Source organism: Schistosoma haematobium, chromosome 1 (genome assembly GCF_000699445.3).
Source record: "Schistosoma haematobium chromosome 1, whole genome shotgun sequence".
NCBI lineage: Eukaryota > Metazoa > Platyhelminthes > Trematoda > Strigeidida > Schistosomatidae > Schistosoma > Schistosoma haematobium.
Window position 1 is genome coordinate 60,070,339 of NC_067196.1, and position 22,708 is coordinate 60,093,046.

Below are 22,708 nucleotides of genomic sequence, written 5' to 3' on the forward strand. Positions count from 1 at the left end.
AGCAAAGAAAATTTTCTTTTCGACGAAATCATCTACTTGAGCTGTACATTCGTATATGTAGTTATATATGGAAAATATATGGATTAGTACGTAACCTCATTTGTTATTTATCCTCGAATCCATGTTTGTGATGCAATCTTTTCTGTACTCCTATAGACAAATATTTTCCATATATAACTATACATATATACAATAAATCACATGAGCAGAACAATATAGACAATAGTATTGTGAACGAAATGAAAACGAATTTACATAGGGGAAATCAAATATGAATGATTAGTCATACAGTGTTCCAACAAAAATATTTCAAATATTGTGAGCCAGTAACTCATAGACTCATTTAGTAAATCTTCAGTGTATATGGTCCTGTGAACAATAGAGTTGTGAGTAAAAGCTCACATTGAAATTTGAACTGAGTTGATTAGTTCTCATTTCTGCTAGAACCTTTTCCATGATGTAATTCTCTGTACAGTCATAAGCGATCGGTTCAAAATTTTCACTAAATTTGTTGGCGAAAAGTTCCATTCGCTTTGGAATACTCGGAAGCATGGAAATACCGATAAGACATATACCATTTCTAATTTTTCCACGTCTACAGGATCTATAGGCCCACCTTACAAAACGCCCTATGTACATCGCTCGTATATCAAAGTCACTTGTAAGATATTCTTCTTTGCAAGCACCAGGAGCTCCAAGTAATGGATTGTAATTCAATGTAGAGAAAAATAGCTCATCCGGATGCTTCGGTAAATGTTCTTCTGCTTTCATTGCGTCAAGTAATTCGTTTGCTTTTGGATCATTCTGATAGAAATCAACAAAATCACGCCTTAACGCCATGTAAAAGCTTCCTTTACTCCAAATGATCTTAAAATTATAAGATATATCAATGAAACCTGATGAATAACTTCATTTATTCAGAGACAATTAAACTGAAGAAAAAGCCATCTAATGTTACATCTTATCCATTCAATTGTAGCAGGACACTAAATTGTAAAAAATTTCGGTATTACAACTAACATTTTAGTGGACATTCCTCATTAATATTTAACTGAATCACTAAATGTCTAAATCAGCTCGACATTGTTAGCATTGGAAATCCTGACTACTGATTCACACAGTAGAAAGAATGAAAATATTAATAACCGTTTTAATGGTATCGTCAAATTATTTACACATTCCATTTATTATCTGATAGAGTGCACTGTGCTGACGCCAACAATGAAACACTGACTTCATACTATATGTGGACCTTCCGACAATTCACTAAGGCATGTAAAAGTAGATTTCTTAAAATACTCTTCTTTCCTTTTATATTGGTAAGAAATAAAATAAACTGATTTTTTATACAGATGCAGATACTATTTAGTGGAATGTGTTATTTGACAAAAGGAAAGCTGGTTACGCAATCAAACTAAGCATTGCATTTTCAATTATAACATGTTAACTCACTCTATCACAAATGTAGTCTTATTTGAAGCAAGATCTAGAATATTGGTTCACTTTCCAAACGTTGACATTGGTCTTTCTTTATACATTATTTCTGAGCTACTTATTAGGCTTTATATGATATAAACTGGTCACTGTTTAGTCTCAGTGAACTTATTTCGAACCTCATCATCTATCCTCGACTAATGTATGCTCCCACAAAGTGTTTCGGTTAAAGCGTTCAGACAAATCTCCTAATGTTTAAATACTGTGATTCATTTAACTCACTAAATGCCACTACAAAACATTTCATCCGATTTCATTTTTCTTTGCATGTCCGAAGCGGTAAACTGGTCTCTTACAGTAAATTTCATTGGAATTACGACGTCACGATTAATCATGACTAGGCAGTTCATAAATACTATAATAAATTATGATGTACATAGCAAAGACAACGAAATTTACCGGGAACGTGAGATTCTTATTTGGCCAACGTTCTGGATTATGTCCAGGTCCCAAATTTTCAACTATATTCGACCCATTTATCGCTTTCAACAAGGCAACCAATTCCCAATTGGTGCGAAGTGGTAGTTCTTGACCACTCACATTCAGAATATACCTCCAATTAATCTCACTGTTGTTTATCAACTTCTTTGCACATAGAAGGAACACTTCCAGTATGGAATAATATCCCCACCGAACATCCACACTTTCCGATCGATTCACCACCATCACATTCGAACCGAAACATCTAGCCAACTCCATCACCTCATTATAAAAAACTTGTGGTGATTTAGAATCCACATGAATACAGTACAAATTATGTGATCTGTAAATTAGACGAAGGAGACGAGCTGCCTGTTTAATATTCTGATGAATAGCTAAACTGAATGCAAGAGGGAATTGTTTTTCTTCCACTGTCGACTGAACAACTTCACCACGAAATAACTTGAATTCACTGCATGCATGAGAGTTCGTCAAATTTGAGTAGTCCCCGTTTGATGGTGAGTGAATACTTCTCACCACCATGTACTCCAGCCAACTCAAGTTCTTTGAGAATAAGTATTGACATATGCGATTATTTACTAAACTGAATTCCTTCAACATAAATTCGTAATAAGCTGCACATGATATGTAATATGTAACTGTAAGCGATGTGATGAGTAATGAAATGGAACTGATCCGAAATAGTTTACGTCTCAGACTGTTTGTGTGGTTGTTTGCAATATTAATTAAGCATACTTTATTTCTAAGTGAGTTATTTAAGGAACAGTATTTCATGTTAGTTTCAAGGTGATTCAGCTTGTTCTCTTTGTGGTCGATTACATTGACTGGTTGATAAAATGAGTTTATAGTTTGACTATGAATGTTGAAGAAATCAAAACGAACTGGATCACCTTTTCATTACTTTTAAATTTATAAGTTATTGTTTAAGCTTTCACACTTTATATCTGTTTACATTTTCCATTTGAATCATGTTTCTGTGCTAGTTAAAACGTGCTCTAACACAAAGTTTACTGATGTTAGGATGTGCAGAAAAATATACCAATCATTATCATGTTAAGTCTAATAGTGTCCTTGGACTTTAAATTGGCATTCCCTATTGGTCGATATTTGTTTCACTTGTTAAATATTGTACAAATATTGTTTTCTATTTTATGGTACGATGTGGTTTGTTTGTTTGGTATATAAATGATTCATAACTCAGAGGCTGAGACTTGTGTTCTGGACTCAACTGGCTGGGAAAGACAGCGAAGCAGGTCCAATCGGGACCCTAGGTCGTTCGTATGTGTTTTACGTGCCACTCAATCGATCGATAAAACGCTGCACATCTAATCTGCAGTCACACGTCACAACAACTAAGATCACATTGCTCTTCGTTTCAAAGTTCTTTTTTAAATCAATAATACATTCTACTATATGTAATAGACTTTGTGAAGCTATGTAAACAAAAAAATCGGAGTCGATTACATTTGATATTAAAACACAATTGTATGAACGAAGAATATTCTTTTCAATAATTTCTCATCAGGTTCTACAATTATAAATCCAGATTAATAATCCATAAAATTGGCCAAATTTAAGGCAAAATTCATCATTTGGAAATTGTAATATGTGAATCAGGAATTGTTTGTTATATAAAATAAAATCGTTAATGTTGGGGCTGACTAATATGAAGTGTTAACTTGAATCAGTTTATAAGCGAAATGAAATTGTGCGATAAATGATCAGGATAAATATGGTCAACATGGGGTAACAGAGAGAGAGAGAGGATATTGTGATTACAAATCGGAAATTGCGTAATACGTAAAATAATTAGGTCAAATATAGAAGATTCAGGGGTGGATATTGAATAAATTCTTCAAAAAGGGGTTATCAAGTGTAAAGACAATAATAATAATAATAACAGTAATAATAATAATAAGTTTGGGAATAAAATGAACATTAATCAGATTACGTCACCACATTATAAGATGAAAAAGCCAGAGCTTTGTATCCAAAAGAAGTATGTTCAGCCACTCCTTTTACCCTGGCCAACTAGTTAATAATCAATCTTATATTTACACTTTCCGCTGGAATGACTGATTGACTGTTATATGGGACTCTTGAGGAGTACGATGAATTCATACTCTAACTTCAACGTAAAGTAAACTAAATATATTTGCAAATAAAATATTGTTTAAATATATAATTGTTCTTTCAGTTCATAAAAAGCAAATTTTCAGTGAAGCATTCAGCTAGCTATTTATCTTATAGATTATAAATGAATTGATCAGTACGGAAACTAGAATAACCCATTTGGGCTTGACATAACACTAACCTCTACAACTCTATATCACATTACGCCTTGTGATTAATTAACTTACATTGACGAGTATTGTCCTCACTTTAGGGTATATTGACCAATTACGAAAGATATTTGGTAAGATTTGCTTGAATTTGTGTAGTGTAAGTGATTACAAACAAAAAACCGTTTTTTATATGGTTAAAAGATTGCACACTGCCAAGTAAGAACCAACCTACTGTAGTGACTCACATTTATCACGAGAACACGACTGGTTTAATAAAAACAATTATTATTATAACCAACTGTACCAGTGTTTGTTTTAATGTGCTTTTGTTTGACTGTGCTAATGACAGCTATATTGTGCTTCCATTCTTATTCTTACACTTTGATTGTGACTTCGCGCGAATTCGGTTACGTTCTGTAACCAAGCTTGTATCCTGGCACGATCTCGGTATCCTTTCGATACCACGAGATCGCCAGCAAATATATCTCGACTTGGTCCATTAACTGCCTTCTGATATTTGGCTTCTCGGGGATTTTATGGATTTATTTGGTTACGTTCAACCTTCGCCATCTGATTTACTTGGCACGTGTTTCTCTGTAGCGGTGTTCATAGTTATTCTCAACTCGACGCCACGCTACACTACATAGACATAACAAATTTTGTAGCATTTTATCATGCAATTGTGGTTTTAATGAAAGGGTTAGGAAGTAGACCTATTTTCCTGTAGTTAAAACGTATTTACACCTAAACTACTGATATAAGATGATGCGAATCACATTTTATACTTCTAATATTCATGTCATAAATGTGTACCATAACTTTTAAGCTAACACTATAGTATTCGTCATGCCTAATGCTGCTAAAAAGTATGGTAATTATGGTAGGTCTTGCATTATGCCCTGAAGGATTATATTCCATTCAGTAGTACATCATAGACTGTGATAGCAGTACGTTAAATACTGATGCGTTTATTTTAATTTTCCTTCTGTAACGTTATACTCTATTACTCATTTATATTTCTTTTATTTCTTAGATGAATTAATGAATTATATGAAGTAGCTCAACAAGAACATATAGAAGATGTGAATTGATTTACTACTATTTGAATAAATGTTTCTAATAATGATTTCGTAATTCAGATTTCACTTCTTTAAATCAAGTACAGTATAGTAAAACTTATCTATGGTTAACTGTCTACGCACATTGTCGCAAAACAACCTAACTTATGTGTTATTTACCAAAGCATAACTACACCCAGTCGAAAAATTATTCGCTTTTACATAAGCATTTGGCTGTCATCTATCTTCTAAATCCAGCTAAATTAACTACATATTGGCTGTACGACTCAGTATTATTCAAGTTGACGATGTTGATCAGAAATTAATAAGCTGTATTGGAAGAAGAATATACAACTTCGTATCAGTGTGTAATGAATTCTTTTTTTATTATCTAGATGATCTGGCTCGACTAATTTATGAAAATGGTAGTGGTTATATGGTAGATGACAAGAAAATTCATCTTCCTGTCAGTAAAGTTTTCAGCAAGAAAGTTTTTGGATTATAGTTAGATGAAGTGACTTGTTTCATACGGAATTCCTATGATGGATTAAACTGCAAAATCGTGTGTGATGGATAGCTTACAGACTCGTTCGAAGTAAAGACCGGTGTCAGGCAAGGTTGCTTACTCTCACCCTTTCTCTTCCTCCTGGTGATCGACTGGATCATGAAGATGCCAACATCTGGGGGAAGCATGGGATACAGAGGACAGCCAGGATGCAGCTGAACGATCGAGAATTCGCAGATCATCTGGCTATTATATCTCACACGAAACAACAATTGCAGAAGACGACCAGTGTAGAAGCAGCCTCAGCAGCATTAGGTCCCAACATACACAAAGGGAAAATAGTGATTCTACGATACAACACAGCATGCATCAATTGAATCACACTTGATGGAGAAGATTTGATCTGGTCAGCATCATTGATGAACACTGTGGATCTGATGCAAATGTGAAGGTGCGGATCGGCAAAGCAAGAGCAGTATATTTACAAATGAAGGACGTCTGAAACTCAAAACAATTGTCAACCAACACCAAAGTCAGAATTTTCACTACGAATATCAAGACGGTTCTACAGTATGGGGCGGAAAAGTGGAGAACTAGGAAAGCACCCAACTACGTCACAAGCCAATCCCTCATCTGGAATCCTCAAGGCCAAAGGAGGAGAAGAAGACCAAAGAACACATTACGCAGAGAAATGGAGATAGACATGAAAAGAATGAACAACAATTGGAAGGCCTAGGACAGAGTAGGTTGAAGAATGCTGGTCGGCTGCCTATGCTCCATTGGTAGTAACAGGCGTAAGTAAGTAAGAAGTGTCTTGTTTAGTTAGTTACGTGTTAACGACTGTTTGATGCTGGGATAGGTAAGTCTTATAGTAATGTATGCATCGGAGTCTATCGTGGTGGATTATATTTGGGATAATTCCTAAGGCTTCGTATATCGCTCGTCCTAACAACCGTTATAAACTTCAGAAGACAATACAAATCATTGACTACGGCTTATTATTGTACAGAGCTGATCACTAAGCCACAAGCATACCAAATGGAATTTTAATGCAAACAAGCAAGCAAATAAAAAGGCTAATTAAGAGTTAAATGAGTTGATAAAATTCGAGCTCATTTATAAGAAACGAATGAGTTATCAAACGATTTAAACAATTAACATTTAAGCTAGTAAGAGAGATACGTGTGATGGGTGTAACACGTAATCAAGCACATATGTCCATACAGACATGATAATAATAATAGAACTAAGATATACAAATTGTTGCTATTCTAATGACATTGTTAATTAAGTTCATTGAAAGATTTAACAAAATTAAACATGAACAGACAATTGTAGGTGAGATGATATATTATATAAGCTAATTTACGTTCATATTATATTCGCATGTCTAAACTAGTTAATTGAGAAAAAAATCCAGTATTATCTGGTGACATAACAATCTAGTATATAATGAATATATGTAGTGATTTAAGTAACACAAACAAATACGATGAACTCAAACTGCCTTAATTGTAAACGACATAATAAAACTACTGTAATAAGGAAACTCAAGTATCTAAAAAAATAAGTCGTTAAAAAGGTCACAAAAGTGAGGACAGTAGTACTCTCATACAACGCCAAATGAGTATTATAGAAAAGATTTCAATTCAAACCCTCTGTATACTTAAATTAATTGGCATAAACATGTTCTGGATACCTAGTTGTTTCACATTGTTTTTACAGATAATCATAGCAGTGGGAGACTATTATTGTTTGTTTGGTTCAAGTATGAAAACAGATTACTTAGTAAACATACCACATGCATTCAGAAATACAGCTCCATTCACACAAACTACACTTTACGACATCCCGAACTACTACTACGCATATTACATTCCACAAGCACTTAAGTAAAGTCAACAGTCAAGATATGCGTACATGCATGTGCTCAGGAATATCTACATGCTGTAAACATGCTATGGGTTCGACTAACTATCAACGGAAAATATCTATTTTCAATTTCTTCTTTCTAACCCTTTGGCTCTATTGTAAGCCAATAATACATCCGACTAACTGCTGACACAGCTTTATTTCAAACAAAAATCAGTAATAACTAGTGAGAATGGAACGATGGCCACTTCTGGTGTCAAACTTAGACTTGTGTACACACTAAAACCAAGGTTTAATGATATCCATGTGTATCTACAAAAATGAATAAACGTTTATGTAATCGGATAACAGCATTTTTCTGATTCAGTGGAACTAGACATTGCTATGTTAGGACAAGATTTCTCATTTTACCCAGATTCATTTCAAATACAAGTGAAGGAAGTGTAGTACTAGATCGTCTTGTTCGTTAACAGATCGTTTGAAAATTCGATAATATAATTCTTAATTTGGTGTTCTGAAATCTAAGAAACCGAAAATGAATAGTCATTAATGATTAATGAATATTCTTCTCAATAAATTTACTTAACCCTACTTTATTATTTCCCATTCATTTCATATATGCAATATAGTCTCCCTTTAAACATTTGGTCGAATTAGTAATTGCACTAATGTTGTGAACGAAAACAGATGGGACAACTGATGAGATCTTAATACAAAATTACGCAGTACTGTCATCATATGTGGAAACCATACTTTCAGTACCTCATTTGCAAATCCTCCATCAACTGTCTCAAACTTCATCGTCCCTTTATTGCTATAACAATTATTCTCCGTTACCGTTCTCTTCGATTCGGTCATCTCAACCTTCCGCTGTCAGGTTTTCCACTTCTGATTGGTGTTACATACTACTTATATCTGTCGACATAAGCAGCATAAATAATATGCCCTTACCTGAAATAAACTGTATCTTGCTCTGTGGACATATCTAATTCAGCTGTACATAATATATAAATAAATGGTTAAATTATTCGCATTAACTCCGGTGTTGTCATCAATAATAATTTGATTTCGGTAGAAACTACAATAGGAACCTATGATTCTAGTAGAGTAGTAGCAACTGTTAATCTAACAATACTAATGGAATAAACATTCTCTGTGGTAGTTTCAAAAAACTGTCTGAGTAAAAGTTGACCTAACATCAAATATTTTCTACAAAATTATCAGAAAGTTTCGTTTTTAAGTTTTTCAAATTTTAAAGCTGATACAGTCATTTGTAGTGTAAATTGAATATAATCCACACATTGAAATCATCACTGCTTATAATCATCTTCTTGTATAAAAATGTAGCAATAAATCGAGAATCAGTTCCAAAATATTTTTTTATTATACAAAAATGATGTGATACATCAGGTTTTTTTAAGGAAATACAATTCAATATCAAAATATGAACCATTATCCAAATTTATTTTTTATCCAATAATGTACTTTCACAAATCAGTTTCCAGCTGAAGAGAAAATTAAGAAAAGACAAACGAAACCAATAGGACATACATTACGCAAATCATCAAACTGAATCACAGGACAAGCCCTAACTTGGAATCCTGAAGGGGAATGGAAAAAAGAAAGGTCAAAGAACACATTACGTCGGGAAATAAAAGCAGATATGAAAAGGATGAATAACAACTGGAAGGAGCCGGAAAGGATCGCCCAGGACAGGGTTGGATGGCGAATGCTGGTGAGCGGCCTATGTTCCTCACGAGGAGTAACAGGCGTAAGTAAGTAGTAAGGTAGTAATGTACTTTCAAAAATTCCTATATCTAACACTATTTACTTGTTGAAATTTCATAATGAATAAATTTACTATGTGATTAATGTCAGTTTAAATAGTTGAATCGGCAAAGGTTAATAGGTACTTTACTGAATATCAATGTTATACTCTTTTAAAAATGATCTAAAATGACAGTTAATACTTTATAAATATCAGGAGCTTGTAAAGTTTCAGAGAATTTTTTTCAAGAAAAGGTACATGTGAATAATTAGACAAATTGAAGTTTTATAGTGATTTTTTTTATGCAGTATTTATGGTTTAGAAGAAACATTACACATCTCGTTTTTTTTTAAAATCTGTCTATTCTTTCGTCTCTGGGGTATTTTCTTTCAAATTATAGTTAACGAAGATGTAATGATTGACCCAAAATGCAATAACTTTTCATTTCACCATGAACTCCATGTTCCAATATAAATATTACTATTAAATTTCATGTAATTAGTTTCTTTTATGAATTTATATAAAGCCGGAATAAATATGGATACAAGATCAAAAAACTTCAATTATGTTGTTTCTCTCAATATCCTGCAACGGATTGTTATCAAATTATTGAGTGACTTGAAAATATGAACAAGGAGGCTGTATTCATATTCATTCTGGCTTTATTTAAATTACTATTAAACTATATCCATCGTGTTTAAGTCTATTGTATTACAATTGATTGATCATTGGGTGGTGATAAATGTCATGTGTGTCAAGTCGTTTTTTAGTGCAGATCGAATGCTATCGACCATGTTGCAATGTGACCACCAGTCTAGTTGACTTGACACTGTGTGCACTATATATTGAGATTAGTTGGTGATTGGAGGTAGTCGACAGGAAACCCTATTGTATCAACATTAACATTACTAATTATTTCAAATTCTTTACTTATCATTTAATCTTATTGGGTTGATATGATATGATAGTTTGATAACATAATTTTCTTCAGATTTTATAATAATTCCAACTGGCTGATGAAAGCTTGTTGATTTGCAAAACAAAAAAACTCCATTATAAGAATACGACTTGTTATATTACTCAATAAAGGCTAAAAATTGTATCTCCGTTGATTAAAACAAACAAAATTATACGTTTCTATGTTGAACAATTTGTTAGTTTTTACAGAAAAGTATTTTCTTGTTTTCTTTCTGTGTAAATTGTCTACATAAAATTGATTGACAAATATACAATAAAAAGAAAATAAAAAAAATACATTGACTTATTTAATTAGCAAATAAACGTTTGACTGAATTCATTTGATTAACACAGTTTTAATACATTTAAAATTACTTATAAAAATTAACAAACAATATATAACATTTAAATTCGTTTGGTATTGTTTTACTTGTATCTTCCCATTGATGTTTAAAACTGTGTAATTGATCAGTTTCTTATTGGCATATGTGCATAATGTACTCATTACCTCAATATTGCCTTAAATCACAAGCTTTATAAGCAAAGATAGATAGTGGCTAGCAGGAGGCAAAATAACAAGCAAGCAACATCAAAAAAATTTTTAATCTACACTCTTTTACAAAAGTAGATGGCTATCAGAACCCAGTATCTATGTAGATAATGCAATGGTGTTTGAAGCGAATGGTAGTGGGTTCGAGTCCCGGAGTAGACATTAACTCTGAGATGCAGGTACATCCAGCTGACGAGTCCCAAATAAGGATGAAACGTGCGTCCTGAATTCCACTGCTAACCATCACCCATCTTTGAATATATAAAATTTACTGAAAATCAAAATTAGTGTATATTAAATAATGAATAATAATTTCATGAATGAATAATACAGTTAAATAAAAAAAAACCCAGTTTAGTTGATGAGAAAAATGTTGCACAAACTATTATTGTCCATAAATTAATGATATACACTTGGACGTTTTTTCTAAATGGTTCTTTTGAACATTATTTACTTATGATAACCATTTATTTCATACAATATTTTTGGTGAGACTAGAATTTATAGATGAACTAATCAGGCATAAGATAACGGGTGTTTGAATTCTGACGTGAAATTCATTTATCTAATAAACTAAATAAAGTTTTGGTATTTCCGCTAATATCAGTTGAAGATGAAAACCTTAAATCTAGTTCCTAACCGTAATCATCAACTGTAAATCATAGTCATTATTCTTCGTACCACTTTATAACCCTCATTTAATCCTAGTTAGTAGGTGGACATTCGCAAGATCACTTTAGATTAGCACAAAGGTTATTCATGAATTATAGCCATACCAAAACTTTACATAATGTGATTACGCAAATGATTACAATGTAACCAGATTGTTAGTTTGCTACTTTTTTTTAAAAAGAAAAACTGAGTTATTTTATGCTGTACATTGGTCTTTATACATAAAAACTTAGTAAACGATTGAAGTAAATTGGATTTCACATTGATTGTATAATAATATTTTGTGAAAATAAATATATTTACAACACTATGATTAATTTTTCGTGAACATTCCTTAAGATTTTAACAAGTATTTGGTTAGAAATTAGGTAGCACTTGCCTTTTAATATTTTGTTCTTATTACTACCATGGAGAAGCGCAGGTTAGTTTATCAGATGAAAAGTTGATATTATCTAACTGTAATTTTAACTGATAATAATTAAGTATTTAACATCATATAGAAGTAATTGTATGAAATGTTAGTTTATGGGTCATCCGTCCCGCTATCCAGGAGACACCACGCAGACGTGTGAGTCAGGTTTTGTCTCCTTTCGTCTTATTGTGGGACTTCTCAGCATTGCACATCCACGACCCTGCCCAGCGGGATTCGAACCCGGGCATTAACACCTTTAGATGCCTGATCAGTGGTCTAGTGGATAAGCGTTCGAGTGTGAGAATGGTAGATCTTGGGTTTGAATACCACATGGTGGGATCGTGGATGAACACTGTTGAGAAGTCCTATACTAGGAATAAAACAGCCATCTAGTGCTTCGCAGCTTACTTACTTAAAATTAAAATCTATTTTTTGGATACGCTCTAACATATTGTTTTTTGGACCGTGGCTAGTATTGCCCAAGAAACGACCTCACCATTCTGATGGGAGATCTAAATGCCAAAGATGGAATAGACAACACCGGATATTTATAAATAGCTGTCTACGCAAGATACTCAACATCCATTGGCCAGATACGATCAGCAAAATCCTTCTGTGGGAGAGAACAAACCAACTTCCAGCTGAAGAAGAAATTGGGAAAAGACGATGGAAATGGATAGGACATACATTACGCAAATCGTCAAACTGCATCACGAGACAAGCCCTAACTTGGAATCCTGAAGGGAAGCGAAAAAGAGGAAGGCCTAAGAACACATTACGTCGGATAATAGAAGCAGATATGAAAAAGATGTATAACAACTGGAAGGAGCTGGAAAGGATTGCCCAGGACAGGGTTGGATGGAGAATGCTGGTGAGCGGCCTATGCTCCTTGACGAGGAGTAACAGGCGTAAGTAAGCAAGTACACTCGTTTCCTCCTGTTCAGGACTTTTCCTCTGGATACACCTGCATCTCAAAGTTAATTTTCAAATCAAGTAGAGTGTATAACGCTTCAAACAGCAACAAGCTATTCATTAAGTAATGGAATTTAAATGGACAATAACTTATTTATCCGAAAAACAAGTTAATTGTTCGTGAATATCTGTGCTTTGAAGTGTCAGTATTCAGAGTTGAATTTATCTGTAGTGCAGTCACTATGTGATCTGGAGTTTCCACCTGATAGAAGGCGTTTATCTGTTGTCAATCGACAACCCCAGCTACTAAATACAAACCAACCTGAGCTTGGTGAGTCAACTTACGGTAATTTTAAGTATGTAGTTAACACTAAATACTTACTATTTTTTGAAGATTATTGTCTTATTCATATAATTACTACTTTTGTTTTATTGAGTAGTATATTAACCATCTATAAGTATTTTTCCTGTTTAGTGGATATTATATAGATTTCTCTCTTTAAATTTCTGCTAGTTGCGCTATTTTGCATTTATTTCAACTGATCTAAGCCGTCATTTTTTCTATAAATTCAATGAATTGAAATTGTATGTGTACATCTGAAAGACAAGATACTTATTTACCTTCTTAACTGTACTTTTCTACCGGCAGATTTAGTACAAAAATGAGATATAAGCATAATGAGAATCGTTAAAAGTTGAGCGGAGAAATATTTCGCTTCAATTTGTTCATTCTAATCGCTCTACACTGATATATAGGTTTTAAGATCTAGTGAAAAATCAATACTAAATAAATAGTGAAGAATCAATTTACCAATGTATCTCAATACTATTAGTTCAACAAATTTAAAATTAAAGCCGAAACAACGTTACATAATCGTTTACTTATTACAAGTGATTACTTAAGAACAAGAATAGCAGTTGAGTAAGATTGAAATCGAAATATGAACATTTGACGTTGTTTTTAGAAATAATAATGAGTAATTAGTAAGACAAATGTAAAAATAATATTAGATTACTAAATTACTTAAATAGATTATGCTACAAATAAGATGGGTAATAAAAGTTAAAACGAACATTACTGAGAATGGTGACAGTATGTTAGTGATCAAACTCTAATGTGATGTTGAGGAGTCCCATACTATGACGAAACGGCCGTCCAGTACTTCCAGGTTTTCCATGGTGGTGGTCTAGCTTTAATTGACTCATGAGTTCAACTATTAAATTACTACAATCTCCACAAAACCCCCTTCCTGATTATTCTGAATTACAAATAAAATATAAAACACACTATTGACAAATGTACCATAACCACCTTACATTTTATAATTTGAAAATAATAGATGTATCTGAAAAATATTCCAATACAGTCTAGAATGTTCCTGTGTCTAATATCTAAATTAACATAAAAGATCTATGCTATTCGACTATCATGTTCAAAAGATTTAATTCAGTAAAGAGATTGTTATTCATTAGTATTTATCATACAATAATCATTTCATAGAATGGAGGAATCGTGTAGAACAGTTAATATATGTGTACATTTTAATAATGTTCATTGACTCACTCGCTCACTAGTTCGTTTGCTCTTCGGCACTCGCATATCATTCTTGATTCGTGTGCCTGTGGTTTTGGTGATCTGTGTGTGGTGTAACAATAAACGTAATGAATGCTTCATATTCGTCCTCTGATTTATACACCGTCGGGCGGTTATCAGGACGAATACTGACCTCCACAATTCTTATAAGAAAATAATGGAAAAACAGTGTGAAAAACATTACAAATCATAACATCTGAAACATGTTTATCAAAATAGTAAGAGATATGTCGTTAATTAGTTAATTGTTATTTATAAATGGGAAAATGTACCATATACACTAAGAAAGTTCGTAATTTAATAAGTCTAGGATTCAAACTGATATGTTATTCTAAAATTTGCTGGAAACTAAAATATATGAATATACACACTTTCCAAAAGCATAACTAACAAGCCTAATCCAACAGTTTCCGTTTGGATTGTATTAACATTGTGTACTAATAAATAATCTATGAATTAGAGAATATATATAGTGTGTTGTACGCTACTTATGCGGACAGATATAAGTAGTGTTTGGTAGGAATTGGAGTTAAAATGTTAACCAGAAGAAGACTGAAATAGAGAGAAGAGGATGGAAAGAAGAGTGCTATCGGAATAACAACAGAATTGAGAGGATGATGGAGTACAAATGATGTATTTAATGTATGTACTTCATATTCTACAAAGGCATTGTGTGCTTTTGTATAAAATAATAAACTGGTTTGCCGTATTTGAGTTTCCGTCCACTACGATAGCACTTTTAAACAGTACTTTATTCATCCAATTAAATTATATATACATATGTCAGTAGGTGTAGTGAGTAACATTTTTAAGTCATGCACAGATTATTGTGAATCCGTAAATGTCAAATAAGCACAATTATACTACGATTTATTGAGGTCAAACATTTAGATGAATCTGTCTGTGAGTGTTCTCTTTTAAACTCAAAATTTGTGTGTAATCATACCACTTGTTTATGGTATACCTGTCAATTGTCTAATAGTTGGTTTCAGAAGTATTTATGGATATTTTCTTCTCGTATTTAAATAACATTCAATTTGAGTCATTCTCATATTCTGGTTTCTCTTTCAGATAAAGTCAGATAGTTGAATGTGTATATTCAATAACTGGATAAATGATGTTTACACATGAAATAAAAACGTTCACAATACGATCTCATCATTATATTCAAATGAAAAGGTTAATATTGAATTGTTTGCTAATTTTGTCAGTCCTCATGCTGTTTTGTCTACTGTATTCGTTCATTGGAGTCAGCAATGATTTAAATCAGTTTCAGACAGAAAAATACAGTGAAGTTAAAAAAATTTGTGAATATTTGCTCACAACCAAAGGTGTGAATCCCAATAATGGAGTTTTTGAAAGTATTCAGTCAAATCGGGACCAAAGCTCTATGTATTTATCAAATCCTCATAAATGTGAAGAGTTTAAATTGTTCCATGGTCATGTCATTCAATCCTCAATTGAAGAAAAACTATTTCCTTTAGCATTCAGTTTATCTGTTCATCAAAACATTAAACAAGTATCACGTCTACTTCGACTGATATACAGACCACATAATTTGTATTGTATTCATGTAGATTCTAAATCCCCAATTGAATTTTATGATCAAGTGTTAGAGTTGGCCCGATGTTTTGGTTTAAATGTTATGGTGTTGAACCGGACAGAAAGTATAAATATTCAGTGGGGATATTATTCCTTACTTGAAGCGTTTCTTGTATGTGCGGACAAATTAATAAAAAACACAGACTATATGTGGAAATATCTATTGAATTTGAATGGACAAGAATTACCTTTGAGGACAAACTGGGAGTTGGTTGCAGCATTGAAAGCAATAAACGGATCAAATGTCGTTGAAGGCTTAGGTCCAAATTTCAACCCTTCACGTTGGCCTAAAAAGAATTTCTCATTTCCTGTAAGTTTTATAGTTATTATGATCTTGATAATGATTTTCTCTATTGGAACTTAATATAATAATAAAGTAAATACAGTTATGAACCATGCGTTGCATGTCTAGTTGGGGCAACCATGAAGAAGCCTTTATCATGTTAAATCAAAGTTATTTTTTATAAATGCATTTGATTGTTTTGTATTTCTGAGTAGTTAACCAAATTTACAGACTAGGTTTCTAGTCTAATTTATTGTATTTATATCCACTTGTTGAATTTTGTTCAGGTGATGATTGTATCCATAGGAGATTTAAAATCTTTTTTTGAGATACCATTATTACTAGAAATTTTTTCACTCGAGTGCTCATCATCACATCATACTGAAAACCATTATTGAATACACTATTCATATACATATCAGTGAAACATCCGGTTTTCCAACACTTCATTTACAAAAATAATATATTAGTCTACAGACACGAATTAAAAAATATTCATCACATTCAAATCATTTTATTAACTGAATAGATTATACAGTTAAATGTTAATTTATTAAATTTCATTTTAAAGAGAGCAAGAACAAAGATTGGTGCAGAATAATATGAATTCATTTTATTTCGTTAGGTTCTCATCAGCTGCTTACAATCTAAAATATTTGAAAATCAAAGTTATTACAGACATTGACATATTTATACATAAGAATGTGATTAAGGATGAATACATGTGTATTATGATGTAGCGAAGATTCAGATAGAGTTAATGAGGTCATAAAATGTTTGATTCGAATAAATAAATAAAGTTTGAGAGCGAAAGTTCCAGAACATTGAAATAGTGATTAGAACTCATGAAAATAGATTAATGGTAATAAAGAAAATATGAATTGAAATCAGTCAGTTATGTATGATGTAAATTAAAAGAGTGGGAGTAATGACGCAATAAATAAATAGAGAAATAAATGAATAAAAGGGGTTGTTGTTACCAGGGTAAAGAAAGATTTATTACTGTCTCTTTTTGTGTACATAGATCTGGTTTTAAACGTTTGATTGCTATAGCTTCGGCAAACTTCAAAAGGTTGGAGCTTGATTGTTTGTTAACCATCTTGAAGGACTTACGTATATCAACTTCATGTCCTGTGTCAAGGAGATGTCTTGTAATGGCACTGCTGGTTTCTTTTAATCCATTTAGTCTTAAACTTTTCGGAATATGTTCTTTGAATCGGACGTAGGCTCTCCTTTCTGTTCTACCAATGTAACTGCTTTGGCAGATACATGTAAATTTGTATACACAGTTGGTGGTAACATGAAAGGGATACCTGTCGATCTTTGATTGTGTCAAAGAACGTGTTGTTTTGGACAGGACAATCAATTTCGCTGCAGGATAAGTTCTTGTCAGTGCAGTTTTTAGTCTCATATTGATTGATCCTGTGACATTGTCACCTTTGAATTGAAGTTGAATAAAAATAGTCTTTTTAGTTGCTGTAATTTCTTTGGGTTTTTTATTTTCACTTTTGCCATATTTCTCAATAAATTTCAGTGGGTATCTGTTATTCTTTAAACATTTTTTAACATTCATAACTTCCTGTTCTATTGTGTCGGCAGTACATATTCTTTCTGTTCTGTGAAACAGTGTTTTGACCAGTGCCTTTTTGTAACTGATTGGACAAAAGCTATTGAAATTGAGATAACTACCATTCCATGTGTCTTTCTTATAAACTGAAAGTTGAACTGTAACATCCTTTCTTCTTGGCATACTGAAGTTCTTCAAGATGATTAACAAACAATCAAGCTCCAACCTTTTGAAGTTTGCCGAAGCTATAGCAATCAAACGTTTAAAACCAGATCTATGTACACAAAAAGAGACAGTAATAAATCTTTCTTTACCCTGGTAACAACAACCCCTTTTATTCATTTATTTCTCTATTTATTTATTGCGTCATTACTCCCACTCTTTTAATTTACATCATACATAACTGACTGATTTCAATTCATATTTTCTTTATTACCATTAATCTATTTTCATGAGTTCTAATCACTATTTCAATGTTCTGGAACTTTCGCTCTCAAACTTTATTTATTTATTCGAATCAAACATTTTATGACCTCATTAACTCTATCTGAATCTTCGCTACATCATAATACACATGTATTCATCCTTAATCACATTCTTATGTATAAATATGTCAATGTCTGTAATAACTTTGATTTTCAAATATTTTAGATTGTAAGCAGCTGATGAGAACCTAACGAAATAAAATGAATTCATATTATTCTGCACCAATCTTTGTTCTTGCTCTCTCTAAGATAATAAAGGGAACTATGTGTATGAAATATTTAATTTCAGTTAAGCAGTGCTTTAGAAGTCCAACCTAATTTTTGATTAGGTTTTTAAATTTTGGTAACGCTTCAGATCCAACTAATGCACTCGTCCTATGTAGAAGTCAACTCTCAAAAGTTTTTGATTTTACATTAAAGTTACCTTAAACTTGAGAATGAAATCGTGTAGGTTTCATCAATAGTCAGTTTATGGTCGTTAATTTGTAAACAACGGTTTCATTCTTTCAAACTTAAGTATTCAATTTAAACTGTGTAAATAGTATTCCTTAAGAACGAGCATTAATTAAGGTAGCATTGGAAACTAAGGAGAGCTAGATAGCTGTTTATCACAAGTATGGAAATCCTTAAGAGTCTACACTTATAACTCTGCTTTGGAAAGACGTCGCGACTGTTTTGTCTAATGGCTATCTCATAATCTTGAAGCCACCAAATTACAACTCAATAGTCTATATACTCAACTACAATCAATTGGCAATATAGCGTTAAAATTACACAATGCCATCAAATATAACTATCTTGCTCCGAAAACAGCCGAATATAGATCACTACTGCCCGTTATCACTATACACATACAATACTTGGAAGGTTCCGAAATAGAAAAAAAAGATAGTGAGTACTAGTTGATTTTTAGTTGGATACCAATCTATATTAAAGCACGAAGAATATAACCAAGAAACTTAATTAATAACCACGTATGAACAATGCAACTAGGCTATGACGTAAAATTAATAATTTTCTTTTTAACTTCCTTCCGTGAAGTTGGAAAGTACATATCTGAAGGGATAAACAGCGTTCGTCTCACGGATGTTCACTTCAGTCTATAGCACGGGTTAAAACTATGGGGATCAATCTGAAATTCCTAAATATAAAACTTACAAGTTAATGATGACTTCAAACCCATTATTTAAGAGTGAACATTTTAATTATGCAATCCATAATGTTGCAGTCAGTAATCTACTGAGCATTTGGCGAAAACCATCAGTATCATACGAATACCACTAATCTTTATAATATTGAACTCGATGTGTAATTTGTCCCTTGATCTCCAGTTAATATAGTCACTATAATCTATTTGAGGTTATATTCCTGAATGAAGTGATGTAAATCGCTAGAGATAGAGATTAACATGTAACTAAGTTTCGCTTGATTAGGTCATACATTTTGCACACTTCAAATAACAATTACATCTATTAAAGAGATGTATTTAAAAGAAATCAAATAAAATGAATCAGTGTTATGAAAAGCCGATTAGATTTAATGACTATCGATTGAAAAAGCTAATATAATACTCATAACAAATATAATTTGTTATTGCTACACTTCAAACAAACATTTTATTCATTTAAGATGATAAGGCGTTCCTTATTGAACACATGAAAAGTTTTTGTAATGAATAGATCGTTGTGCGGCTTTGTTCGTATATAAGTATACATGTGTGTGTGTGTGTGAGTGGAATCATGTATTTTGTCACAATAACATTATCTCTAGAACCATTTGTCTTTTCTAGATTATTTGGACCAAGGGAAGTTTTTACATGGCATTAAAGCGCGAGTTTGTTCACTTCTATCAAACTGATCAAAAAGCAAACGAAATTCTCAATGCGATGAAAGAAGAAAGACACTTAAGAAAACATCCAGATGAACTATTTTTTCCTACACTAACTCATAATCCACTACTTGGTGCCCCTGGTGCTTGTAATGAAATCCATGTTACTAATCATTCGGATCCACGGAAAATTTTCATAGCTCGTTATGTAACATGGTATCATGAAGGTTGCAAAAGTCCAAGAGTGCGCCGTATTGTTTGCATTATAGGCATAAACAACCTTCCGTACATAACGTCACGAGTTGAATTCTTCGCCAATAAGTTTCATGATGATTTTGAACCGATTGCATATGACTGCACAGAGTATTATATCATGAAGAAAGTTTTAAACGAAATGACAAGTAAACAATTAGATCCAAGTTTTAATCTCACACATTACTCTATATTGCATTGTTCACAAAATCATATCTAATTTCACAAAACGCTTAGTTGATCATCACAGTCAACTTATGTTCACTTTCATTTGTTCATGTTGATTCATTTTAATAGTTCAAATTTTACTTATTTTTGAAAACGCTATTAATTGTATAAACCACCACAGAGAATTACAATCTTATAAAATGATTATTGTAAGTGATAATTTTACTTGAAAACTGTTGCAAAAATATTACAGTTTTCTTTTCCCGTTTTAGACTTTTCACCGTTATCTACTAAAACAAATCTGTGACTAGAATACTTTTTCCAGCAGACTGAATAACATTTTCTTAACCCTAAGGTTGTCATCGACGAATTGTTTGCTCATCTTTAAAACTAACAAATTGAATTCAAAATAACTAGCAAGTTTTTTCTAGGAAGACCCGATAAAACTTCTGCTTTCGATTAGTTCCAATAAAGTTACCTCACCAATACCTCACACCGCAGATATTACAAGTTAGGTAACAGCTGAGAGTATAGCATAGAGATGGACTTAGAACAATCAAGAAGGGTTACCAGCCAGTTCTTGACCAATAGCAAAACAGTTCCTGTAGCTGGATAGGTTATGAAAATAAACAATAATATTACAAATTTACTAAGGCTTCCAACATGTTGCACTGTCTGTAAATGGAAGAAGTGACGGTGTATAAATACGTCGATGTGAAAATAAACTACTTGTATTCCGAAACCTTTGTAACCACATAAATAGAATTTTACGAGACACACACTATTCTTGATCAAGGTTAGGTCTTTAGGATTGGGATTAGATTTCGATTAACGAACAATTCGTTTGAGTGAGCTATAATTTAGAGATGTTTTATAGACATATAGATGGTTGAACCTCCAGAAAGTATCTAATAGGAGTCGTCGTAAATGTGAATAGTTCGTCTATAAATTTTAGCGTTATCATGTTAAGGTTTGTTTCCGGATTTAAGATTAAGATTTAGTATTGGTTTTGATTTTCTTGTTATGTAAAATCTACACGAAGACAATCAAGTATTCGATATGTTAAACACTATCATTTTTACTCGTTGATGATAGAAAGCAATTTTTCATTCTGAATACCATACAGAAGTACTTTTACCACTCGTTTTACGTAATTTTTGAATTTTACACAAAAACCAAAGAATTGTGTCTGTATTATGTCTTGCTCGTCCTTATGCTATACTTGCAACACAAAATCCGTATCACAAATAGCCAATACATTGAGAATATATGTCAAAATCTTTCATTCATATTGTAGATATAATTCGTAAGATATTAATACAAGTGTTCAGTTGGCAGATATAAATAACTGTATTGTATAACTCCATAAGTTATTGACTGTCGTAGTGAAATCACTGAAAGTATGATATGGATCAAATCACTACTTCAATACGCATTTAAAGTGAATGAAAAGTGTTCTTCGAATCATAGGAACGAGTGTCGTTTAGCCAAGAAATCGTTTTCTAACAATTTTGTCCTCACAGAGAAAACCTAAATGGAACAGTCATTTGATAGGCTTCTGTATGTAAGCTCTCATCAGTCGAAAACAGAATTTGATTGTATTTCTCCCCCTGTAAACTTGAAGAATCTGCACTCTGGAAATAATTTTACTCAAGAAATGACTGAAGGCCCTGAGTTCGAATCCCGCAAGCGGGATCGTGGATGCGCACTGCTGAGAAGTCTCACAATAGGACGAAACGGCCGTCCAGTGCTTCCAGGTTTTCAATGGTGCTCTAACATCAATCGGTTCCTGATCTCAATTAAAAACTTAACAATCTCCACAACCCCTAAACTGATAATTAAAATGTACTTGTACCGAGATTATTCACAAAAATATAAGGTGAAAATTTCCAATAGAGTCTAGACTATTCATACAAAAACAAAATACTACATTAATATTAAATTCAAACGTGATACATTCTCATCTATCTTTAGGAGAAACAAAAATCCAAACATGCATAAAAT

At 32.5% G+C, this 22,708-nt stretch overlaps 2 protein-coding genes across 2 annotated transcripts; one reads left to right on the top strand and one right to left on the bottom strand.

Moving 5' to 3' along the window:
- Positions 1–354: 354 nt before the first annotated feature.
- Positions 355–2,898, bottom strand: GCNT1_4 (Beta-1,3-galactosyl-O-glycosyl-glycoprotein beta-1,6-N-acetylglucosaminyltransferase; the record flags this gene model as incomplete). The annotated part of the gene is made up of 2 exons (XM_012941188.3): positions 1,894–2,898; positions 355–867 (listed from the first exon to the last, which is right to left on the bottom strand). Exons 1-2 carry the CDS (start codon positions 2,707–2,709, stop codon positions 355–357), a joined length of 1,329 nt encoding a protein of 442 aa, XP_012796642.1. The 5' UTR covers positions 2,710–2,898.
- Positions 2,899–11,918: 9,020 nt separating this feature from the next.
- Positions 11,919–21,266, top strand: GCNT1_5 (Beta-1,3-galactosyl-O-glycosyl-glycoprotein beta-1,6-N-acetylglucosaminyltransferase). Its single transcript, XM_012941187.3, has 3 exons — positions 11,919–12,023; positions 15,592–16,432; positions 20,247–21,266. The coding sequence occupies exons 2-3, from the start codon at positions 15,635–15,637 to the stop codon at positions 20,754–20,756; spliced, it is 1,308 nt and encodes a 435-aa protein (XP_012796641.2). The 5' UTR covers positions 11,919–12,023; positions 15,592–15,634; the 3' UTR covers positions 20,757–21,266.
- The last annotated feature ends 1,442 nt before the right edge of the window (positions 21,267–22,708 follow it).